This window comes from Schistocerca nitens, chromosome 7, assembly GCF_023898315.1.
Source record: "Schistocerca nitens isolate TAMUIC-IGC-003100 chromosome 7, iqSchNite1.1, whole genome shotgun sequence".
NCBI lineage: Eukaryota > Metazoa > Arthropoda > Insecta > Orthoptera > Acrididae > Schistocerca > Schistocerca nitens.
This window is the reverse complement of record NC_064620.1, coordinates 285,646,768-285,672,430: the sequence shown is the minus strand read 5'-3', so window position 1 is coordinate 285,672,430 and position 25,663 is coordinate 285,646,768. Positions and strand designations below refer to the sequence as shown.

Below are 25,663 nucleotides of genomic sequence, written 5' to 3'. Positions count from 1 at the left end.
TTTCCGTCGTTCTGTTTGCGAATGGAACAGGAAAGGAAATGACTAATAATGGTACAGAGTCCCCACCGCCATGAGCCGCAAGGTGAATTGTGGAGTATTGGTATGGACGTAGATACAGATATAAAAATGGAATAGTGCAGTGGCTGGTAACAACCAAATCTCGAGAGCTCCTATCAAAATTTGACACTTCTTTTCTTATCGCGCGTGTACGGAAATAGGATGTGATTTACAGTAGAGAACTTTACTGCGTCGTAGTGACAGTAGGGTGTCTCCAAGACGCCGATTGCGTGTAAGTGGGCGGAGAAGGACCCAAGACTGAGGCACATTCTCACAATGGACGGTATTATTCTCCTTGAATCTCTGGAATATATAAACCATAACTGTTTTGGTGTGAAGTGCTGTATAGTTGCATCGGTTCTACCTGTTGTATTTTGACTTTCGTTCCATTACTCCTGCCACAAAAGAATCGCTTGTTGTTATACTTTCAGAAGGTAATCTGTGTGCGGGCGTTTTATGTCCGTGTGTCTTACACAAGTGATGGCATCTCTCGCTAATCAGTCTGCTTTGTCATTTAATGCCGGAAAGAGATTTCTTTCATACGTTTTCTATAACTTAACTAGTTGTTTTTGCTTGACAATATTGTACTACGTCGAGAGTGCATTTCCTAGTTCTTTTGTTCTAATTAATGTAACTAATTAACTTCAGAACGCTTTGTAAGCGGGTGATTATTGCAGCCTTGGGCATTTGAGGGATCTTGCATATTTTACTGCCTGCATAGCAGCAAATATTTCAGCTACAATATGGAATCATCGCGTGGTAATTGACACTTCCTTTTTTCCCTGGTTTGTGTGTAGAAGAAAGCGCATCCTGTACGATTTTCTGTATCCGTTTTTGAGCCGTCTCTATAGATTTGAGTATATCCTGTCCACTTTTCTTCCAATTACGATATAAGTGAAAACTGCTCATATTCTTATCCTTTTCTGGAAGAACCGCTGTAAATTACAGGAATCTTGTGATAAGAGATGTGATAGTCATATAGGAACATTGGAAGAAATTGAATTCAGTTCGGTGTATTTACTTTGCAGATATTTCCAAAGCTCGTACCAGTATAGATGCCAAACTGATGTTTCCTCGCATTTCTGTAATTCCCCATTTGTGAGTGCGTTTCGCTCTTTATCAGTGGATGTTTGTATCCGTCATTCTTTGTAGACAATAACGATCACACAGTATAAATTTGCAGTCTGTAGAAAGAGCGTGTAACAAGAACTCTGTTCCATTATTAGTGGAAAGCACACGGTTAACGGTCTATAGCAGCCACCACAATAATGTAATAGATATTAATCAACAATGATTATGTTAATGTCATTAAAATATTACGAATATTTTATTATTATTTTACAAATCATATTAATGTTATATTCGCAGATTCTGTGTCAACTCGACAGTCCAAATTGTCCGCAGCTCTTGGTCGTGCGGTAGCGTTCTCGCTTCCCACGCCCGGTTTCCCGTGTTCGATTCCCGGCGGGGTCAGGGATTTTCTCTGCCTCGTGATGACTGGGTGTTGTGTGATGTCCTTAGGTTAGTTAGGTTTAAGTAGTTCTAAGTTCTAGGGGACTGATGACCATAGATGTTAAGTCCCATAGTGATCAGAGCCATTTGAACCATTTTTTTTTTTGACAGTCCAAATTAAGACTGCTGGAAAAAACAGCACACCCTTTTAAAAGTTTCCAGTTCACTCAAGATTTATTGTTGCAACGATGCATGTGGATTACATGAAATGATTACATTTACAGATCAATAGTACAAGAGATTCTGAGGTACCATATATCGAACCATGTTGAAACTCCTATATTAGTAAGTGGTGTAGCCTCCACTGGGGGCAGTGCAGGCACTGACTCTAGCATCCAGTCGATCGCAAAGATGGCGAATATTGTCCTGGGATACGTTAAGCCACGCCTGCTCGGCCTGTTAACGTAGATCTGTAAAAGCCGTTGGTCGACGAGTCGCACGAGTTATTATCGTCCCATCACATCCCACACGTGCTCGACTGAAGATAAGTCTGGTGATTGTCTGGTGATTGTGCTGCACAATTTGTAGAGCACGATGACTTTCAAGGGTAGTGTGTGGGCGAGCATTATCCTGATGGAACAGCACATCACCTGCCTGTCGCAAGAATGGCTAATGAACGAGTCTAATAACATTCTGCATGCGCCGAGCGCTGGTTAGTGCCCCCTCCAGAAACACCAAAGGCGAAAGATAATTGTAGCTTATCTCACTCCACTGTGGTGGGACCAGTGTTCTTGGACGAATGCACTTGACGAGACACTGCTCACCAGGTCTACGTCGTACGCGAAAATGATCATCACTTGCAAGCAAGCAGAATCTTGCTTCATCGCTGAAGACCATGGCGCGCCATTCCATCTTCCAAGCGATCCTCTGACTGTACCAGTCGAGATGTGCACGTCGTTACTGTGGTGAGAGTAGAAGACAGGCTAGAGGTGCGCGCGCCGCTAGTCCCACTGCTAATAACCGCTACGGTCGCAGGTTCGAATCCTGCCTCGGGCATGGATGTGTGTGATGTCCTTAGGTTAGTTAGGTTTAAGTAGTTCTAAGTTCTAGGGGACTGATGACCACAGATGTTAAGTCCCGTAGTGCTCAGAGCCATTTGCTAATAACCAGTTGGCAACAGTTCGTGTTGACATGTCTGGTCTCACAAGCCCTCTTACCTGTGCTGTGGTAGATGTACAGTGTGCTACTGCTGCCCTTACAATACAATGATCTTGGAGGGCGTCTGTGTTGCGTGGACGACCAGAACCTCGTCTGCGGGTATGAGAATGATCAAGTGAATACTGGTACCAGCATCGTTGCACAACTGTTGCAGCACGTCCAGCTTGTGTTGCAATTCTCCGAAAGGACCACCCCGCCAATCGGTAGGCCACAATTTGACCCCTTTCAAACTCGCACAGTTGGTTGTAAGAATGACGAGTGCGTCTCCGTGGCTTGGTTACCTGCTTGCTTCACACGTTTGCATCACGCTGAGCCATCTGGCTGTGAGCACTCCCTGTTAAAGGGTAGTTACAGATGTCGCTCTGTTAGCTGTGCTATTCACCTATCTGCTCGCAGGCGATGTTGAAACCATTATTATCCCACAGGTGGCATATACGGTCATCGGATCAAAATCGACGTCTTCTTTCGAGGTGCACTAATTTTTTTGGCAGTGTATTTTTTACAACATCTGCTCCTATCTGATGACCTTTCCTAGGGCACATGGTTCGTAACTGAAAAATTCAGGGGTTTGTCTTATAACAGCTACAATAAATAAGATAGTTTCCAGCCAAATAAATTAAAAAACAATTTTCTGCCACACTCGCTTCGCTTCTTTCTGAAGTATCGTCAGTGGCTTGCAATACATGTATTTCTTCTTACTACATGTATGGGTACCGGTTAGAAAAGAGATAAATATTTTCAAACAAGGTTTCTGTATTCCAGTTTTTTGCGTTAGGCTCGTATTTTTTGGTTCTACATTTACGGACATACGTACTCCGAAAGTCACTGTGAAGTGTATGACAGAGGGTAATGAGCATGATACTAGGCGGAAGGGTTTCTTCTCGTTTCACTTACGTGCGGAGCACGAGAGGAATGACTATTTACATGCCTCGGTGCGCGCTGTAATTCGTTTAATCTTTTCTTTGTGGTCTCTACCAGAGCTATACGTAGGGAGTGGAAGTATGCACCTAGATTCTTCACTTAAGGCTGGTTGTCTAAACATCATAAGTAGTCTTTTGCGGGATAACTGGCACTTATCTTCAAGCGTGTGACAATTCAGCTTATCAGCTTTTCCGTTATGGTGTCCCGAGAGGCAAACATACCCTTGACCAGATAAGTTCAGTATACCCCGTTAATGCTAGTTTCTGCACATATGAGCAATATTCTAGGATGGGGCACCCAAGTGTTTTATAACCAATTTTCTTTGTAAACTGGCATGGTTTACCCAGTATGCTGCCAATGAATCCAAGTCGCTTTACTTACGATTGAGTCTATGTGATCATTTCACTTCATGTCTATAGCAAGGGCGATCCTTACCAGAATAAGGGACTGGTTAGCAGGACATCTGCTACATCGTCAGAAAGCAGTTAACTCCGCTGTGGAGGAGGCAGGAGAGGGGAAAATTACAGGAATCGATAAAGATTAAAATGCGCAAAGCAGGTTATGAAGGATTTTACGAGTATTAGATACGTAGAGCCGGCCGGGTTGGCCGATCGGTTGTAGGCGCTACAGTCTGGAACCGCACGACCGCTACGGTCGCAGGTTCGAATCCTGCCTCGGGCATGGATGTGTGTGATGTCCTTAGGTTAGTTAGGTTTAAGTAGTTGTAAGTTCTAGGGGACTGATGACCTCAGAAGTTAAGTCCCATAGTGCTCAGAGCCATTTGAACCATTTAGATATGTAGAGGAGAGAACATTAGCACAATAGAGGAGAAGATGGATGACAGCATCAGACCAGTTGAAAGACATGCCTTGTATAAAAAGATCATGTACTTACTGGTGTGTAAAACTTAAGGGCGAAGGTAACTTCCTCACGATGTGTCACTGCCAAGTAACGTCGCTTGTTGAAACTTGGGAAGTACATAGAAAGAACTGCAATAGTATAATACAGTACAGTAGGGTAGAGAAGGTAGTGGTAAGAAATACGCAATGAAACTAATAGAAATGTCACTTTTGTTCAAATAAAATAATTACACTGAAGTCACCGCAACTTACGATGGTCCCCTGGACAACACAAAAGGCGGAACACGGTTCTTAATTGGGTGTGCAGTCACCAGGGGTGGCAGTGCCTCCTCTACAATGTGAATCCGTTCGGGCCCCAAGGTTGGTAAGAAATTCTAGTGTTAGGGTGCTCCATTCCTCCAGCAGCGCAGTTAACAACTGCTGGATGGTCATTGGGCATGAAGACGTGCTGCAATACGTCCCCCCGAAGCACTCTATACACAATTCGCAATGACTTCACAGTAATTACTGTCGCTGAATAAAACCGTCATTTCCGTACGTCTCATTGCATTTTACAGACATACGTACTCCGAAAGCCACTGTTAAGTGTATGACAGAAGGTAATGAGCATGATACCAGGCGGAAGGGTTTCGTCTCGTTTCACTTACGTGCGGAGCACGAGAGGAATGACTGTTTACATGCCTCGGTGCGCGCTGTAATTCGTTTAATCTTTCGTGTTACCGCCCTACTACATTCTACACTCCTGGAAATTGAAATAAGAACACCGTGAATTCATTGTCCCAGGAAGGGGAAACTTTATTGACACATTCCTGGGGTCAGATACATCACATGATCACACTGACAGAACCACAGGCACATAGACACAGGCAACAGAGCATGCACAATGTCGGCACTAATACAGTGTATATCCACCTTTCGCAGCAATGCAGGCTGCTATTCTCCCATGGAGACGATCGTAGAGATGCTGGATGTAGTCCTGTGGAACGGCTTGCCATGCCATTTCCACCTGGCGCCTTAGTTGGACCAGCGTTCGTGCTGGACGTGCAGACCGCGTGAGACGACGCTTCATCCAGTCCCAAACATGCTCAATGGGGGACAGATCCGGAGATCTTGCTGGCCAGGGTAGTTGACTTACACCTTCTAGAGCACGTTGGGTGGCACGGGATACATGCGGACGTGCATTGTCCTGTTGGAACAGCAGGGTCCCTTGCCGGTCTAGGAATGGTAGAACGATGGGTTCGATGACGGTTTGGATGTACCGTGCACTATTCAGTGTCCCCTCGACGATCACCAGTGGTGTACGGCCAGTGTAGGAGATCGCTCCCCACACCATGATGCCGGGTGTTGGCCCTGTGTGCCTCGGTCGTATGCAGTCCTGATTGTGGCGCTCACCTGCACGGCGCCAAACACGCATACGACCATCATTGGCACCAAGGCAGAAGCGACTCTCATCGCTGAAGACGACACGTCTCCATTCGTCCCTCCATTCACGCCTGTCGCGACACCACTGGAGGCGGGCTGCACGATGTTGGGGCGTGAGCGGAAGACGGCCTAACGGTGTGCGGGACCGTAGCCCAGCTTCATGGAGACGGTTGCGAATGGTCCTCGCCGATACCCCAGGAGCAACAGTGTCCCTAATTTGCTGGGAAGTGGCGGTGCGGTCCCCTACGGCACTGCGTAGGATCCTACGGTCTTGGCGTGCATCCGTGCGTCGCTGCGGTCCGGTCCCAGGTCGACGGGCACGTGCACCTTCCGCCGACCACTGGCGACAACATCGATGTACTGTGGAGACCTCACGCCCCACGTGTTGAGCAATTCGGCGGTACGTCCACCCGGCCTCCCGCATGCCCACTATACGCCCTCGCTCAAAGTCCGTCAACTGCACATACGGTTCACGTCCACGCTGTCGCGGCATGCTACCAGTGTTAAAGACTGCGATGGAGCTCCGTATGCCACGGCAAACTGGCTGACACTGACGGCGGCGGTGCACAAATGCTGCGCAGCTAGCGCCATTCGACGGCCAACACCGCGGTTCCTGGTGTGTCCGCTGTGCCGTGCGTGTGATCATTGCTTGTACAGCCCTCTCGCAGTGTCCGGAGCAAGTATGGTGGGTCTGACACACCGCTGTCAATGTGTTCTTTTTTCCATTTCCAGGAGTGTATAATAGTTCCACCGAGCTATGTCACCAGGCATTATGAGACAGTTACATTCGTCCTTATGTTTTGCACACCAGCGTATTACACTCAGGTATTTGTATGAGCTGATTGATACCAACTGCAAGTCGTATTCACAGGATATTACGTTCCTCCGTCTTGTGAAGCACTCGACTGTACATTTCCGTAAATTTAAAGCAAGACACCAATGTTTGCGCCACTTTGAAATCTTATCAGGATCTGGTTGGATGTTTGTGCAGCCTTTCTCAGATAGAACTTCATTATAGATAGCTATAACGTCTGCGAAAAGTCTGAGGTAAGTAGTAATACTGTCTGCCATGTAATTAATATACAAGATGAACAAGTAGGGTTCTCAGGCACGCCTAAAGTTACTTCTAAACTTATGAATGACTCTCCATCCAAAACAAGAAGCACCGTCCCTCCTAATTTTATTTGATAACCTATATGATGGTTTTTGTGGCAGGGTTACATGTTTTTTGGAAGCCAAGGACTATAGCAACCATTGCTGGTTACTTTGATATTGAACTTTCAGGATGTCATGTGAATGAGAGTGACCGATGTTTTCGGAATACAAGCTGGTTGGCCTGGCGGAGGTAAAAATATATTTTAAGAACAACTTTTTGGCTCACGAATTACTCCAGGGTTTAGAAATTTCTTTGCGTTCCGTACCCGACCTGTACCGCGTTGCAGCTATATTACTTATCCTTTAATAGCCGGGATGTCATGGTGCGGACATCCGCGAGAAAATTTCACTGGTTCTACTTCACATTTTCACTCGTTTTTGTTAACGTGTTTTTGTGCTGTGATGACTACATGCGGTTCAATGTTTGTTTGTTTGTCGTTTAGGTGCTTGTGTGTCGTACGGTAGGTAGATAATAACAATTATGTTAGCGACTAAGGAATGTCAGAAAATATATTAATAAAAAATTGACTTGTGAGAATATTCGCCATCTACTGACGAACGCACAAATAGTACCGCTGCGATTTTGCTCAATTCTGTCCACCAACGACGGTGCATATTACGACACGGACGGCGTTAATAAGTGCCAGGTTGCCTGTTTACATCGCTTATCTCGCGGATGCTGGTAGTCGCACGGAGCACTGAGTACCGAGATAGCGGCTAAGGGTTCTAAAACCGTGCCGGAAGTTCCGGTCTGCAACAGCGATAGGAAATCTGCGTTCCAGCGATGGAACCGATTTAAACAGTGCACCACAGGGCAGTGCTCCACTGGATCGACGGAAGGAAAAGTATTGCAGTGCGAATTACCAAATTTAGGTGCCAAAACGTAATGCATCTGAGGAAGTACAAATCAGATTTGTGTCATTCAGTAGACTATCCAGTAATAAAGTACTCGTAGCGTGTAATTGAAAAGACTTCCACCTATCCAAGATACTCGGAATTTTTCTTGGCGATTTTCTACACTATCTAAAGCATCCGGACACCCTATGTAATGCAGAATTGACCACTAGATGTCACGAAAGGTGGATCCACCAGTATAAAAGGAGGCGGGTAGTACTGTGTTGTCAGAATGTGGGCCAGGCCATACCACAACATTGGCAAAAATACAAGGTGTCTCGAGTCATTATTGCGCCCCCACAGGACCATCAAAGATGATGCAATCTTCAGTCATTCGGTGTAGTTACAGTCCATCACTCGTACGACTACCTAACCAACACGCCCAAACCACTCAAGGACCGACAGAGAACCCAAGCACCTTTGCAAGCGAATACACAATAAAGTGAAACCATTTCTCACACCTTCCCATTCCAGAAGAAAAAATCGCCAAAGCGGAACAACATTCAAAAAAAAAAAAAACTGTGTTGTCAATAGAGAAGCACTAACAGCAGAAAGGGTTGGTCAATACAGCTCAGTGGCTTGGAAAGTGGACTACACTTTGGAGGTCACCTGAGCAACAAATTCTATTAAGAACATTTTAATCCTTCTAAAGTGATTGTGAAGTGGAAATGCGAAGGAACAGCCACATTTAACTTACATAAGGCTCAAACAATTGGTTAAAATGGCTCTAAGCACTATGGGACTTAACATCTCAGGTCATCAGTCCCCTAGACTTAGTACTACTTAAACCTAACTAACCTAAGGACATCACACACATCCACATCCGAAGCAGGATGCGAACCTGCGACCGTAGCAGCAACGCCGTTCCGGACTGAAGCGCCTAGAACCTCTCGGCCACAGCGGCCGACAACGAACATAAGGCAGACCTCACGTTCAGAAGGACAGGGACCGCCCAGTATCGATAACAGGCAAAAACCGTTGAGATCTATATATTGTCTGTTATCGATATCCATACTGGGAAGTTGGTCCTGGGAATTCGAAGACCGTATCAAAATTTCTACAGTAGTTCCTAAGAATAGCCCACATATACAAAAACAAGTGAGCAGAGGACTTCAGTTTATACACTGAAGCGCCAAAGAAACTGGTACAGTCGTGCGTATTCAAATACAGAGATATGTAAACAGGCACAATACGGCGCTGCGCTGCGGTCGGCAACGCCCTATAAGACAACAATTGTCCGTTGCAGTTGTTAGGTCGGTTATGCTGCTACTATGGCAGGTTATCAAGATTTATGTGCGTTTGAGCGTGTTTTTATAGTCAGCGTACGAGCGATGGGTCACAGCTTCTCCAAGGTAGCGACGAAATGGGGATTATTCCCGTACAACCATTTCAAGAGTGTACCGTGAATGTCAGGAATCCGGTAAAACGTCAAATCTCCGTCTTCGCTGCGGCCGGAAAAAGATCCGAAGAGCGGGACCAACGACGACTGAAGAGAGTCATTCAAGGTGACAGAAGTACAATCCTTCCGCAAATTGCTGCACATTTCAATGCTGGGCCATCAACATTTGTCAGCGTGTGAACCATTCAACGAAACATCATCGATACAAGCTTTCGGAGCCGAAGGCCCACTTGTGTACCCTTGATGACTTAACGACACAAGGCTTTACGTCTCGCCTGGGCCTGTCAGCATCGACATTGGACTCTTGATGACTGGAAACATGTTGCCTGGCCGGACGAGTCTCGTTTCAAATTGTATCGAGCAGATGGACGCGTACGGATTTGGAGACAACCTCATGAATCCATGGACCCTGCATGTCAACAGGGGACTATTCTAGCTGGTGGAGGCTCTGTAATGGTGTGGGGCGTGTGCAGTTGGAGTAATACCTGACCCCTGATCCGTCTACATCTACATTTACCTCTACGTGATTACTTTTCTTTTCACAATAAAGTGCCTGGCAGAGGGTTCTACCGTTCCACTCTCGAACGGCTCGCGGAATTGAGCAATTCCAGCAGTACAATGCGACACTCCACACGTTCAGAATTGTTACATGCTGGCTCCAGGAACACTCTTGTGAGTTTAAACACTTCAGCTGGCTACAAGACTCCCCAGACATGAACCTTATTGAGCATATCTGGGCTGCCTTGCAGCGTGCGGTTCAGAAGAGATCTTCACTCCCTCGTACTCTTACGGGTTTATGAACAGCCCTGAAGGATTCATGGTGTCAGTTCCCAGCACCACTTCAGACATTAGTCGAGTCCACTCCACGTCGTGTTGAACCACTTCCGCGTACTCGCAGGGGCCCTTCGCGGTATTGGGCAGGTGTACCAATTTCTTTGGCGCTTCAGTGTGTATGTAGAGACAGAAGATTTAAGAAAAAATTTAATTTACTTACTAAAACATGTTTGCATGGAGTAGTGTTCGTCTAATATGCTTTTGACGGATGATGAATGCAATGTACGTTCAAGTGTCAAAGGAAATGTATTATGTGATATAATTAAAATTTAACAAGTTTCAGACTTTTTACTACACTTGTACTGTGAAACCTTGTTTCTTACCGAATTTCACGAATCAAGGTCGACGGGAAATACCTTATAGGTTTTGATGAGAGAGCTTTCGAGTACCAAAATACTGGTATGTGACATAAATGACGAATCTTTTGTTTCCATTGACTTAGAAGCTTAAATTTTTTACACCGCCGAGAAATCATAGACTTTAGTACGAATTAACAATTTTCGGATTTTTTCCATTGCTTTTACTATGAAACCTCGTCTCCCGGCAAATTTCATGATTCTAGGTCAACGAAAAATACCGTATAGATTTTCATGAATGAGTTTCCGAATATCAAAATATGTGACATAAATGGCCGTATCTTTTGATTGCATTGAGTTAGAAGTTTACAATATTTACGCCACCAGGGGACCATAGACCTTAATGTGTGACATAAATTTGAAATTGATACGTCTACCTGTTCCTGTGAAAAACTTTTCTTAACAGTCGAACAGACAGATAGACGGATAACAAAGAGATCCTATATGGCTTCCGTTTTTAAAGATTGAGGCACGTAGTCTTAAAAGTCGAACGAAATGAGCGGAAAGAATCACTCGCGAGTTCCAAAGAGCTCCCACCGGTTCAGCTAGCACAATGACTGTGCGTATGTAGGTAAAAATAATGAGGTACAATGGCCGAGAAGCTTTTCATAAGCCACACATGCTAAGTGATGCTTGAGGTTGTGTAAAAACCGCTGTCACTGGACAGTGGACGACTAGAAGCTACTGGTTCTGAGTATGAAGCACGGTGTAACGTGTGCCATACCGACGAAAGGGTTTGCGTGGAACATATGCTTGAAGAACGTTGCTTGCAGTCATGCCTTGCGACAACGGTGAAGTACGGAGCAGATGGCGATACGGTATGGGAATGTTTTTCGTGATTATGGTGTGGTCCCTTGTTGCGCTTAAGGTAACGCTAAATGCGGAAAGATATGAACATATTTTACAGCATTGTGTACCGCAAGGGGATGATGAGTATTTGTGTGAACATGACAGTGCACCCTGTCGTAAACCAGCATCTATGAGGCAACGGTTTGTGGACAACAACGTTCCTGAAACGGACTGGCCTGCCCAGACTCCCTATCTGAGCCCAATACAAAACCTTTGGGATGAGTTACAACGACTACTTCGCTCCAGACGCCAGCGTCTAACATCGCTACCTTCTTTGGTTTGTGCATTGTGTATTGAACCGGGGACATAGAAACGACGGAGAGGCTTCGTCCCTCCGTAGCCTTCAGTGGTTCACAACCCCCTAACAGGCCACAGCAATGCACCGACCCCATTGCCGCCCCACACCGAGCCCAGGGTTATCGTGCGGTTCGGCCCCCAGTGGACCCCGCCCCGGGAACGTCTCATACCAGACGAGTGTAACCCCAGTGTTTGTGTTGTAGAGTAATTACGGTGTACGCGTATATGGAGACATTGTTTGTGCAGCAGTCACCGACATAGGGTAACTGAGGCGGAATAAGGGAAACCAGCCCGCGTCTGCCTAGGCAGATGGAAACCGCCTTAAAAACCATCTACCAGCTGGCCGGCACACCGGACCTCGACACCAATCCTCCGAGCAATCTCATGCCGGGGACAGCCAAGCCTTCCCGCTCGGGAAGCAGAGCGTTACACCACTGCGAGCTTGGCTTGGATTCTTCAGGTGGAATGGGCTGATATTTCTCCACAAACAGATACCTTATTGAAAGTGTCGCCAGCAGAGTTGAAGCCGTCGTAAAACGAAGGGTGCACTCGCCCCATATTAATGACACTAACAGGTGTCCGGGTACTTCTGATCAGATAAATATTTGCTCAGGAAAACATCATCTTAAAAAAGACACGAGCAAACTTGGAGATGCATGATGGCTAACGTATTACAAAGTGAGTACCCGTTACATTTCGTTGCTTCAACTTGATGGCTGGGAAGATCAAAAACCAAAGGAAGCACATTTTCATTATGTTTGATTCCCTGTGGAAACAGATGTGCCCAGCGACTGTATTTATTTCAAGTGACAAAGAGTACAGCAGTCAGTCTCAAACAATTATTTGCGACTGATTGGTGCACTCTTCGCCACTTTCACATTTTCATTTAATATCATTGACACACTTGCATAAGAGACTGCTTCTTTAATATAACTGTTAGGCAGAAACACACACTCTTAAGACTATATTAACCTTTGATTTCGCGTTTCGTAGTCCAACTTCTACAGAGATTAGCTTGTTACCATCGTGACGACAAGTGAATCTGTTTTCTGTACCACTAAATTTTGTTTTTCTGCCTTTATGGTTATTGAGATTATAAATCAAAATATTTTTATTCCATTACAACTTATTAACTACATAAAATTTTGAGAATTATTATTCTTTTATATTCACTCCTCAACATTAGAATGTGTGACTGAGAGTCTAGTATCCTATTAGAACACTTTATTCTCTAGATCGCAAGTTTTGTCACATAGATAACCAGTTTCAGCCAGTTCAGTGGTCATCTTCAGATCTGAAATACAGATTAATACATCTTATCTAAACCAAAGATCTTTTAATGCAGTTAAGTAGAGTATGTAACCTATACGGTAATATCAATGCTGTTAAGTAACTGCTCCATTTTTGTGTACAACACGTACGGAAGTATAATAATTCACGGAACTGATCCGAAGTCATCATTAACATTACACCACTGTGTTTTACGTCCATTACCAACCCATAATCCCAGAACTTACAACATATTAGACATTGTATAGCGTACGGAGCTCTCTCATATAAAGCAAACAAAACGGAGCATGTGTACGATGATTTGACACTTTCGGGGATAATAATCATAAGAAATTCTCCATGACATAGGAACCAGCTGAAATTGTTCCGCTGACGGAAACAATAAAACTAACTGCTGATTTAACTTGAAGTTGTAGCTATTGTTACCAGGTGGCAATAAAGTATGATACATCTAATATGTTAAGTTACACCACTGTAGATTGCGTTATAAATTAAACAAAATACACCATTTACCTAAAACCTATTCGTAGCCATTAGACCATCTATGTCACACATAGCAGTATATAATATAACATAATGCAACTTGTTAAATACGTTTAAATACTTAAAACATTAGATGCACAAACACTTAAGGTACGAAATTCCAGCTCGCGTTTAAAAATGTGTTGTTTGAAAACTCCATGGGACAGAGTAGTACCAGTGTGAAAAGTGTATATAAACAGTCTGACATCCAATAACATGTTAAAATACTTAAATACCTCCAGACAGATTATAACCAATAGCGAGAACTATAAAACGTAGCTGGATGTCTATGTTACGTATATGTTACACTTTATTTATCGTACAGCAACATTATAAAACACAACTCCCTTAAAATTATAATCTCCCTTTCAGCTTAAAGCAAAACGTATAGAGTCCCTGACTGTCTGAAAGCAGCTATGATTATAATAACACTTTGCTCGATATTTACATTACGTAAATGTTACATTATACTTATTTCATTGTAACATTGTAAAAACACAACTTTTAAACAACCTGGCATCCAGTATCTAAATGAACAAGATATTTTAAGAACTACTACATTACGATACAATAAAATATTATGTAACAAATATGTAACGTAGACATCGAGATACGTATTACGGTTCTCGTAATTGGTTGTAATGTACATGAATTCCAAACACTGTGTTTGATAGAACAGAATAAAACTGGACTGTCTTTAGCTTTATTGACAAAGTGTCCTTTGGCACAAGGCCAGCACAGAAACATTTCCTGTTTTTCTGGCATAAAGCTGGTAGAGACGTGTATTTTTAAATCTATTTCTTGTTTCATAAAACGTCATTGTGTACCAGTCCTGTTCATGAACCGTAATGTAATAGTTGTTAAAAGATGTTATCCAGTTAGTTACTGGATTTCAATTTGTATATAGATGTAATACTGTACAGTAGATCGCCTACAGCTTCTAATGACGATGTCAGGTAATCAATGGAATGAATGACCTTGTTCTTTGCTGACAGTCATAATGTACGCTGATATTACCGGAAACTGGAGTGTTCTCAATCTGGAGGGCGACTTAATTGAAATGTGTGGAATCCATGGTTTGACTTTACCTTTTGCGATTAATATTTCAGTTACTGCTTAGTTGATTAGAAGGTGTTTTTTTTTTTTTTTTTGCTATGGCATATTGGGAATACTGAGCGACTTTAGGAATTCTGTTGGGAAGTTTACGCTTTTGTCTGCTGTGTAATCCATCCTTATACACGGCGTTTCAAGAAATGGATGGCGTAGTATCAAGGATGTATTCCCCATATTTAGGCTTAGACAATAAAGAAAGTTCATAACAACATGCTTCCGGAAATGCTTGGTTTCCGAGTACGGCCTTAAAAAACAGTGACATTCACCAGAACATTTTTCTTGCCGTTTTTATGTGCCATGACAGAAGATACCAAGAGGACAGTTAATTACAAAACGAAGGGTGTGTCACGTTCGACATTTACTGAAATAAGGAGCCGGCAAAAGTGAACTTAATGCACGGTAAGTAGACGGCAGTGTTGCGCTAGCCCACTCGTTTTCACCAGGAAAGATACACACAGCGAATATGTCGAGATGGGAAGACATTTGAAGTCTCCACCGTCGTCTGTGCGCTCGTGGGAAGTTTACACCTCGTGGTCTGGAGAGGAGACGACCAAGATCCCCAACTACGGATGTAGAAGATTTCTGTGCACGTGGTTCTTCTATCAGCAAGCAAAGGTTAACGTTGCAAGTGAATGTTCCTCATACGACTGTTTGGAGATCCTTGCATATGCATACTGTTTAGGCCCTGTCACCAAGAGATTACCCTGCACGTGTTACTTGTTCCGCCGGTGGTTCTTGCAGTAGTGTTCTTCAAATCAGACCTTTATTGCTTTAGTATTCTTCAAAGTTGAAGCACAGTTCACACCAGATGACATTACGAACTTCCACAGCCAGCATGAATGGCCCTCTGAAAACCCACATGGAATTGTTCCTTCTCATCGCCAAGTCCGATTGTTCCTCAACCTGTGGGCCAGTATAACCGGTTATCGATTAGTTGGAATCCATACACTTGTAAACAAGCTTATGGGGCAGGCGTGCACAAACGTCTTGGAAACTACCTTTCCTCACTGTTTTAAAGACACTTCTTTGATCTTTCGCCTATGAGTTTTCTTGCATGATAGGGTGCCTGCACACTTCAGTCGTACGGTTTGCTGGTATTCTTATCAAATGTTCCTGATCGATAGACAGGTAGAGGTGACTCAATTGCTTAGCTTTCACGCTTAGCTGACTTGAACCCTGGTCCATTCAAAAACATTGGTGTGTTTGTCTCCGCTGCCTGACGTAGAATTCCATCGGAACCGAACAGTGGCGGACTATGAGGAAATACGCATTACTCCTGGAATTTGGGATCATGTTCGCAGTGCCATGAGACATCGATGTGAGGCCTGTGTTCAAGCAGGATCTGGACACTTCGTACATCATCTGTAAAGAAAACTACCTGTGCGAGGAAAAATGTTCTGGTGAATATCAATGTTCAAAAAAAAAACTCCGGAACCATGCATTCCCGAACACATGTCGTAACAAATTTTTTTATGGGGACTGCAAACCTGAAATTACGCACACTTTTTTGAAATATCCTATGTCCAAAATGTACCCGATAGCTGTAATCAAAGTGCAGCTATACAAGGATGAGCAGAATTACCTGTAATTATCGTATGGCAGCGAATCTTGGCAGATATACTAATGCGTTATGTGCAAGAAATTTACCATGGAGAAAAATTAGTTCCGATTTTTGCCACCGTGTGCAAATCTGGCACTGCACAGCTTCTCGTCGACGTTTCCGGTGCTCTTATTGAACAAACTGTGCAATCGGCAATTAATGATAACAAAAAAATTATGCCGTTCTCACCTGTTGACCTTCTCTGCCCACGTCCCGTACCTAATCTACTACATACGGAAATATTTTTATATCTCTTTCTTGCAATTACAGCGCCAGAGACGCGCCTGGTAGCTAAAATTGGAACTAACTTTTTTCCTGATTAAATCGGTTACGCATTAATACATTAGAATAGCTACTAACAAGCGAACCTCCTCATCGCACCCCCCTCAGATTTAGTTATAAGTTGGCACAGTGGATAAGCCTTGAAAAACTGAACACAGATCAATCGAGAAAACAGGAAGAAGTTGTGTGGAACTATGAAAAAAATAAGCAAAATATACAAACTGAGTAGTCCATGGGCAAGATAGGCAACATCAAGGATAGCGTAAGATCGGGAGCGCCGTGGTCCGGTGGTTAGCGTGAGCAATTGCGAAACGTGAGGTCCGTGGTTCAAGTCTTCCGTCGAGTGAAAAATTTAATTTTTTATGTTTAGACAATTATCAAAGTTCAGGTACTCACACATAATCAACTTCGCTCTCCAAAATTGCAGGACATGTTCAGATTTGCTTGGACGTGTGCAGGATTTGACGCTCTACACACGGAAAAATTTGAAAACGTTATAAACATATGTTTTGACAGAGCACAGAGAAAACTGTGCGACTGTGAAACTGTTGCATTCATTTGTTGCAGTTTATGTGACAAACTCTTATGTTTTCATCATTTTTTTGGGAGTGATTATCACATCCACAAGAAAACCTAAATCGGGCAAGGTAGAAGAATCTTTTTACCCATTCACCAAGTGTACAAGTTAGGTGGGTCGACAACATATTCCTGTCACGTGCTGCACATGCCGTCACCAGTGTCGTATAGAATATATCAGACGTGTTTTCCTGTGGAGGAATCGGTTGACCTATGACCTTGCGATCAACTGTTTTCGGTTCCCATTGTAGAGGCACGTCCTTTCGTCTACTAATCGCATGGTTTTGCGGTGCGGTCGCAAAACACAGACACTAAACTTATTACAGTGAACAGAGACGTCAATGAACGAACGGACAGATCATAACTTTGCGAAAATAAAGAAAGTAAACTTTTCACTCGAGGGAAGACTTGAACCAAGGACCTCGCGTTCCGCAGCTGCTCACGCTAACCACGGGACCACGGCGCTCCTGAGCTCAAGCTATCCTTGATGTTGCCTATCTTGCCCATGGACTACTCAGTTTGTATATTTTGCTTATTTTTTTCTTAGTTCCACACAACTTCTTCCTGTTTTCTCGATTGATCTGTGTTCAGTTTTTCAAAGCCTATCCACTGTGCCAACTTATAACTAAATCTGAGGGGGGTGCGATGGGGAGGTTCCCTTGTAAGTTTCGCTGCCACGTTATGTATAATTACAGGCTACACTGGTCCTCTGTGAGTAGCTGCACTTGATAGATGCCATTCCTTTTGACTTTTGTGCGCTTGCTGGAAAGTTAGTCCATTGCATATCCAAGCTTGTAGCACACTTCGTTGCATTCCGCCTTGGTAGTGCTGCAGTTTTAGTGGCCAGCTCCGTGGAATGCAAGTGTCGAGCTAGAGCCACATGACTCATTGCCTCAGGGAAACAAAAGGCAAATAAACTTTAGAAAGATATGTCGCTCTAGGTGTGAAGTTTTATGCTGGTGTTTGCACAGCTGCCGGCCAGGGACCAGGCGCTGCTGCTGGAGGAGGCCTGGGGCGAGCTGTTCGTGCTGAGCGCCGCACAGTGGGAGCTGCCTCTGGACGAAGGTCAGTCAGACCCCTCAGGCACCATAGTCTTCCTTATCATCATCATCATCATCATCATCATCATCATCATCATCATCATCATCATCATCATTCAGTATGTCATTGGCTTATAAGCGTCTTGTCAGGTATGAAAAGCTGATTACCTATAAAAGTAAATCCGAATATGCCCTGATTTAAGAAAAAGCCCCACTCACGTACAATGTTTCGACCCATGACTCAAATTTAGTAATGCGATCTGACTGCAAAGAACTACTGTAGAATTATCTTGACAGTGGCGCATACTTTTTGAAGTGCAACGATCCATAATGGGCGCACCAAAACGAAAACTGTGTATCGCCACCACTATTTTTTTGGCAAGAGGCCATGGAACTGGATCACACTGGAGCCGACCAAACACAGTTACGTCACGAACTACCCGCTAATGTGATAAAAACTGTCACCATGACCTCAAGCGATTAAAACATCAGTGGGCCAGCAGACGGAGTAGAGTCATAATAACAGCAACACGGCAGAAAGACAGAACCACTGTGGTGTGATGGCTTGGTTACTTCACCCCCAAGCCAAGTGTTCTGTTGGGGCTACGTAACGGGCATTGATGCCTAGGCAAAATAAGCATGCACCAAGGATGTGTAAATACTCTTAATTTTTAGACAGATGCGTGGTCTGGCAGCTGTTATCTTCTAACAGAAGTCCACACCAGTCTATGAGTCGACAAGCATCTACAAACTGCCAGTGTGAGGTTTGGCGTCCAATAACTGAAGGCCTGTTGCTAGCTGTGAGTCCCATGTTGTGGATGTAGCGCTTCCTATCTGGTGGATAACCTTTGGGTCTGTTTCCAGCCGCTCTTAGCCTCCTATCCTGTTGGGCTACTCAAGACCGGGCTCGGACAGCCGCTTACACCCCTACCTTCGCCTGTGTGGGCATACTGTTGCTCTCTGCCTCCGTAAGCAAGGGCAGGCGCTACTGCTGAGAACTGTCTTGCCGTGCGGGTCCACAGCGGGATTCCGCATTTCCTGGCGCGAAAGCTGCGAAGCTGCGTCCAATCGGCGCACACGCAGCCGCATTCACCTCGAGTCAACATTCCTACTAAGTCGCTGGCGTCGCCGCAAGCCACTTGCTTATTTCGGCCCTCCCCACCTGCCATCTTCGGCGAACGTCTTGGAGTGCCCTGCCACCGCAGAGCTTCGCTAAAACTACTTTGGATGTTCACTAATAAAATGTACATTTGATCAATGATGTTTTCCTTGATGACGCATGAGCCTGCAACCAGATAACCATTCCTATTCACACTGCTACCCAGGGCGGTGAACTACCGCTTCCTGAAGCTAACAAATCAGTTCCACCACCAACTGCAGTGGCCACCAACCTTCGGTCATTACAACTGAATTTCGGTGAACATGGGCAGTCGTACCACATAGCTCACCAAGCGTAAAATAATTTAAGGGGAAAACCACATTATGAGATTCAAAAGTCCGATTCTCTTATTGCATAAATCGTTAGCTTCACTATCCAAGAATAAGCTGTCAAATTTTCAAAGTGAAAGTCGCATTCATTTAAATTTTATGAGCATAGAACGGAGTGCAAATCGGGTACAGGCTCGAGATTTATCAAGGGATGAATTACTGCAGAGTTGTTTAGGTGGCCGCACACAAAATGCGAATGAAAGTTTTAATTCCACTACTTGGCGATTAGCTCCTAAACACTTGCACTCTGGAGTAAAAGTCGATGAATTAGCATTGTATTTAGCAGCGGGCTTAATCAATGAAGGGAATTTATCCCGTCTGATGGTCATGAACGAGGCAGGAATTGTAGTAGACACGCAAAGTGTGGTGTCACCGCCAGACACCACACTTGCTAGGTGGTAGCCTTTAAATCGGCCGCGGTCCATTAGTACACGCTGGACCCGCGTGTCGACACTGTCAGTGATAGCAGACCGAGCGCCACCATACGGCAGGTCTAGAGAGACGTCCTGGCACTCGCCCAAGTTGTACAGCCGACTTTGCAAGGAAAGGTTCACTGACAAATACGCTCTCATTTGCCGAGACGATAGTTAGCATAGCCTTCAGCTACATTTGCTACGACCTAGCAAGGCGCCGTATTCAATTGATAATTAATATTATGAAGCATGTACCGTAACGAGAGATGTTCTACAAATGTGGATTAAAGTTAAGTATTACAAGATTTTCGTACTTTATTGCAACTCTCAAGACATTGTCCTGTTCCAGACCTCACGCCAATCTGCGTGAGCTGAACGCGTGCCTTTCGGCTACTTCCGAGTGGCGTGGCTGTCTTGCTACGCCACTACACAAAGCTTCAATTATGCCAAAGAAATGGATAACCAGCGCATAAGCCGGCAGAATCGACGTAGTTCGAAGGAAGCTCGGAAAACACTACTGCAAGCGCAAAACGAAGCCTATGAGAAAGAAGAAATATTGCTATATGGTGCTGGAATCGCAGATTAATCGCTAAGCATTTTACATTATTGTCAACTTCCTTGAATTTCTAGTTTCCGAGAATTTATGTTTCAAACGCATTTATCTCGAAACAACTTTTTTCACATTTGCGTGGAGTCTAACTCAAAAAGTATAGAACCGATCATTATGAAAATTGATAGTATGATTCTTTATAAAATTATGAATTGTATGAACCAACTTGTGAGATGATATAATGATTTTAAGGGTATTTTTCTTTGCATAATTAGAGAAAAATGGTGGAAATCAAAGGAAATTGTTCCAACGCCCGCAGATATTTTTATTTTCATTATTTTCACCTGCATTGAGGTTCATATTCTTAGAAAATAAGTTATTAATGTGAAATCGAAACCTTTTTGGTTTCAGATGAAAATCGGATTGGCTACACTGAACGCAATTGGAGAACTATACTCACAACCTTCAGCGAACATTACAGCGCAACTTTGTTATTTTTGCCTGAAATCATTCAAAAAAAATCGCAAAACCTGTTAGAAATATGAATGAAATGATGTCAAAATTTGATTAAATTCTAATTAATTGTTCCCACCCCAAAAAAAATCCCGAAAAGTCAGTGTCAGCCTTCTAATGTGATTTCTCCGCTTAAACAGCGTGGGTTACAGCCAGTCGCTGTGCGAATCGACATGTAGTACCCAAAGTGTTAGAATAATACGGAATTATAAGGCATTGAAGGAACATACTTTCTGTACAACAAAGCATAACGTCTCTGCCACCTCCGTCAGCTCCAAAACTTACACTTTTGGCTGGAAAAGCTTGCAAAGAATGTGACTCATATTCGCAGTGAGAAACGTATAAAACTTTAGCAATTTCTGAAGGCGAATGACACATTTCACATCATGCGATCGCATACTCACAGCAGAGCAAAAGTCAGCCTAATTCGTTTAAACAGGAAAATGGGTGGTAAGAGAAGCTGAATTTAGAACGTAACCCCATACAACTAACTTCAGAAAAGTATGTAAATCATAGTAACACGTGTTCTACTGGTGTCCCGGAAACACATGGCACTCAAAGTTCCAGTACGTAAGAAAATCAAACAAACCAAGTTCAATAGAAGTCGCAAAAAACTTACTACAAAGAGCCATCGATGGGGAACGTGACTCAGTTCACTGTACTACTGCTCTACTGAATTAAGAGCAAGCAGACTATTTACCGAACCTCGGAACAAACCTACCTCACGAAAACACAGACACGAAATCGGCATGTGGGCTGTGTCAAAGAAGAACAGTACGTTTTGTATTATCCAGTAATAGGGCATAGAGTGTCACGGACATGATTCAGGATTTGGGGTGGACATAATTAAAACAAAGGCGTTTTTCGTTGCTGCGGAGTCTTGTCACGTAACTTCAATCCCCGACTTTCTCCTCCGAATGCGAAAATATTTTTTGGGCGCCGCCCTACATATGGAGAAACGATCAGCATAGGCAGCTGCCCCCGTCGGCGGTTCGAGTCCTCCCTCGGGCATGGGCGTGTGTGTTGTCCTTAGTGTAAGTTAGTTTAGATTACATTAAGTAGTGTGTAAGCTTAGGGACCGATGACCTCAGCAGTTTGGTCCCATAAGGCCTTACCACAAATTTCTAATTTTCGATCAAAGCTCGCACAGAAAGATATAGGTGTTAGTTTTTTCCATGCGCTGTTCGAGACTGGAATAACAGAGAATTGTCGTGAATGTGGTTCGATGAACTCTCTGCCAGGCATATAAGTGTGATTTGCAGAGTATCCATGTAGATGCAGATGTAGATGTAAACTCCTTTATCCACCTAATCGACATGGACGAATGCTGACTTTATGGTGAATATTTTTTGGAGCTGTCGTGATGTGATGCCAGTAGATTATGCCCATAAGAGGCAAATCACCACATACTAATGAAATCTCCTACCAAGGCTACGGGAAGCTGTCAAGCCGCAGCATTCGCGGGAAGCTGACCAATGGAGTGTCATTGCTCGACAACTAAGCTTCCACTCATTCAGCTCAGGACGCAGTCACAAATGTTGCTCTTTTGTCTTTCACATTTTTATCACCACTTGTATTCTCATGACATGACAGTCAATGACCTCTTCCTGCTTCCTCAGATGAAGAAAGAATTGGGTGACAGATATTTTCGCCGTGCTGTTCTAGGCGCTGCAGTGTGGAACCGCGAGACCGCTACGGTCGCAGGTTCGAATCCTGCCTCGGGCATGGGTGTGTGTGATGTCCTTAGGTTAGTTAGGTTTAACTAGGTCTAAGTTCTAGGGAACTAATGACCTCAGAAGTTGAGTCCCATAGTGCTCAGAGCCATTTGAACCAACAGATATTTTCATAATGACGACGAGGTTATTTTCGAGGTTGAAGGTCTTCTCAGCAACCAAAATGGACATCTATGAGCACGGTTTCCGCCACATCAGCCATTATTGGGAAAAATGAGACGCGTTGAAGGGTGAATATGTAGGGTGTCTCCCAGGAGAAATGTTCAATATTCTGCGACATGATAGGAACGCTCATTTGAAGCAAAAATCTTTATATGGACATATATCCAATTTTTAATGGTTTCTGATACAGAATACTTTTAACGTACATATGTGTTTGGACTAGTGGCGCGTACGCATTTGGTTTACCCATCCGACTTCCATGCTTTCAACCTCTTTGCTCGGTATGTCTTTGTACCATTAAACTAGCCCGTTGTCCACGGTGTGTTGTGAGTGAATTAGTGCGATGGACTGAGAATGTGTCAGAGAGAAGCATTGATTAACTAAGTTTGTACACGCTTTACCTAAAAGAAATGGCTCTGAGCACTATGGGACTTAACATCTTAGGTCATCAGTCCCCTAGAACTTAGAACTACTTAAACCTAACCAACCTAAGGACATCACACACATCCATGCCCACGGCAGGATTCGAACCTGCGACCGTATCGGTCGCGCGATTCCAGACTGTAGCGTCTAGAACCGCTCGGCCACACCGGCCGGCTTTACCTAAAATGCCACACATCTACACTAATGAAGAATATGCGGAAATGGTGTTACGTTTACGGCTTCTGCGATGGTTGAGCTCCTGCCGCTGTTCAAGAACATCTTCGGCGCTTTCCGACATGTCGTGTTCCTGATCGTAGACTGTTTACCAGGGTTTTCACTACACTGCGTGAAACAGGTATCCTTCCAAGTTCCCATTTTTCTTCTCACTGCGTAGTTCAACAGCTTGAGCAGGGAACAACAACACATTGTTGAAGTGGCGAAGCGTAGTCCTACTTCCAGCGCATGGTGACTTGTTGTACTTATCAATGTGCCACGAACACATATATGGCTAACGTTAGATGCGGAAAACTCGTGTCCATTTCACATACAGCGTGTCCTCAATCTTCACATTGTCGACAGTGCCACGCCATTTGAATTTTGTTACTGATCAAATGACGATTGTCATTTGCTTCCATTGATACTATTCACTGATAAAGCCACATTTTCATGAAATGGCATCAACAACACACTAAGAGTCATCGATGGTCGCAGGACAGTCCACACGCTACAGTGGAAACCAATTTTCAAGTTCGTTTTTCGATCAATGTTTGGTGTGCCATGATCAGTATCATGCTGATAGGTCGAATCATTTTAGAAGAGCGAATGGCAGGACAGAAATACTTGCACTTTTTTAAAAATTTAATAATTTTTTTCATAATGCCAGGCCACAGTCATTATATATTTCTTTAAAGTCAGTACTGCCATTAGACTGTTGTTTATTTACAGTGTTACATTTACACTTACACAATCATGATTTCGGCTTCAAACTCCCATTATCAAGTGTTTTAAGTGTTATAAATTCCCTGGGATGGCATACTGTCGTATTAAAATACACTATTAGACACATTTTTTTTAAAAAAAATTCGTTTGTTGAACACCCTGAGGACATTTCTTTGGCCACAAGGATTTCAGTGTACTTCCAGCATGACGGAGCTCCTCCACATTTTACCAGACGTGTGATGAACATCTCATCCGCACTTACCCCAATCGCTGTATTGGTCGTCGAAGTACAACTAATTGTCCACCAAGATCGTTTGACCTTGAGCCATTAGATCTTTGTTTATGAGGTTGGATGAAGTCTGAGATGCTCGAACGAAAGATGAAGACATGAGATGAACTGCTTGCTCAAATGATGGACACTGGTGCCCTCATTAGGGAACCTGCAAAGGCACTCAGACACTCACTGAAGTTTGGATGTTCGAAGATTTAGTGTGAAATGTACGACAGCTGCACGATAATGCTTAGACGTGAATACTAACTAACTCCGTCTACAGGCCGCAAGCGACCCATCGGGACCATCCGACCGCCGTATCATCCTCAGGGGAGGATGCGGATAGGAGGGGCATGGGGTCAGCACACCGCTCTCCCGGTCGTTATGACGGTTTTCTTTGACCGGAGCCGCTACTATTCGGTCGAGTAGCTCCTCAATTGGCATCACGAGGCTGAGTGCACCCCGAAAAATGGCAACAGCACGTGGCGGCGGGATGGTGACCCATCCAAGCGCCGGCCACGCCCGACAGCGCTTAACTTCGGTGATCGCACGGGAACCGGTGTATCCACTGTGGCAAGGCCGTTGCCTGCTTAGACGTGAATGCGTTAAAAATTCAATTGATACTTTCTGAAAATCCTTTTGTAATGTTTACTAACTGTTGTACCTTTGTACCTGTGTGAACCTTACAATGTGTTGAATAATGTAGAAAACAAAAGTAAATTAAATGTAATCTACCTAGGAAACCATTCGGAATAGGGCATGTATCCATATGAAGTTGATTGCTTCAAATGATCGTTTCTGTCGTATCTCCAAGTAATGACCGTTCCATCAGGACACCCTGTGTACAGAAGGATTAACATCATCTACAAGTTTCATGAACGTGGCATAAGTTTTTGAGATGATAATTGAAATTTTATGACTACCATTTCTACTTTGTTGGTGATGGAGTAATTCCGTCGTATCAAAATCAAGGGCGTGTAAAATTGTCTGAATCACGAGAATAACGCTCGATGACACTCTTCTGTCTTCAGGAT

At 43.9% G+C, this 25,663-nt stretch overlaps 1 protein-coding gene across 1 annotated transcript in view; it reads left to right on the top strand.

The window, feature by feature from the left end:
- LOC126195578 (nuclear receptor subfamily 2 group F member 6-like) overlaps nucleotides 1–25,663 on the top strand; it is a 145,099-nt gene that overhangs the window by 104,610 nt on the left and 14,826 nt on the right. The window contains exon 7 of the mRNA XM_049934203.1: nucleotides 18,069–18,162. Within this exon, the coding sequence (XP_049790160.1) occupies nucleotides 18,069–18,162 (94 nt within the window). The remainder of the gene's footprint in view (nucleotides 1–18,068; nucleotides 18,163–25,663) is intronic.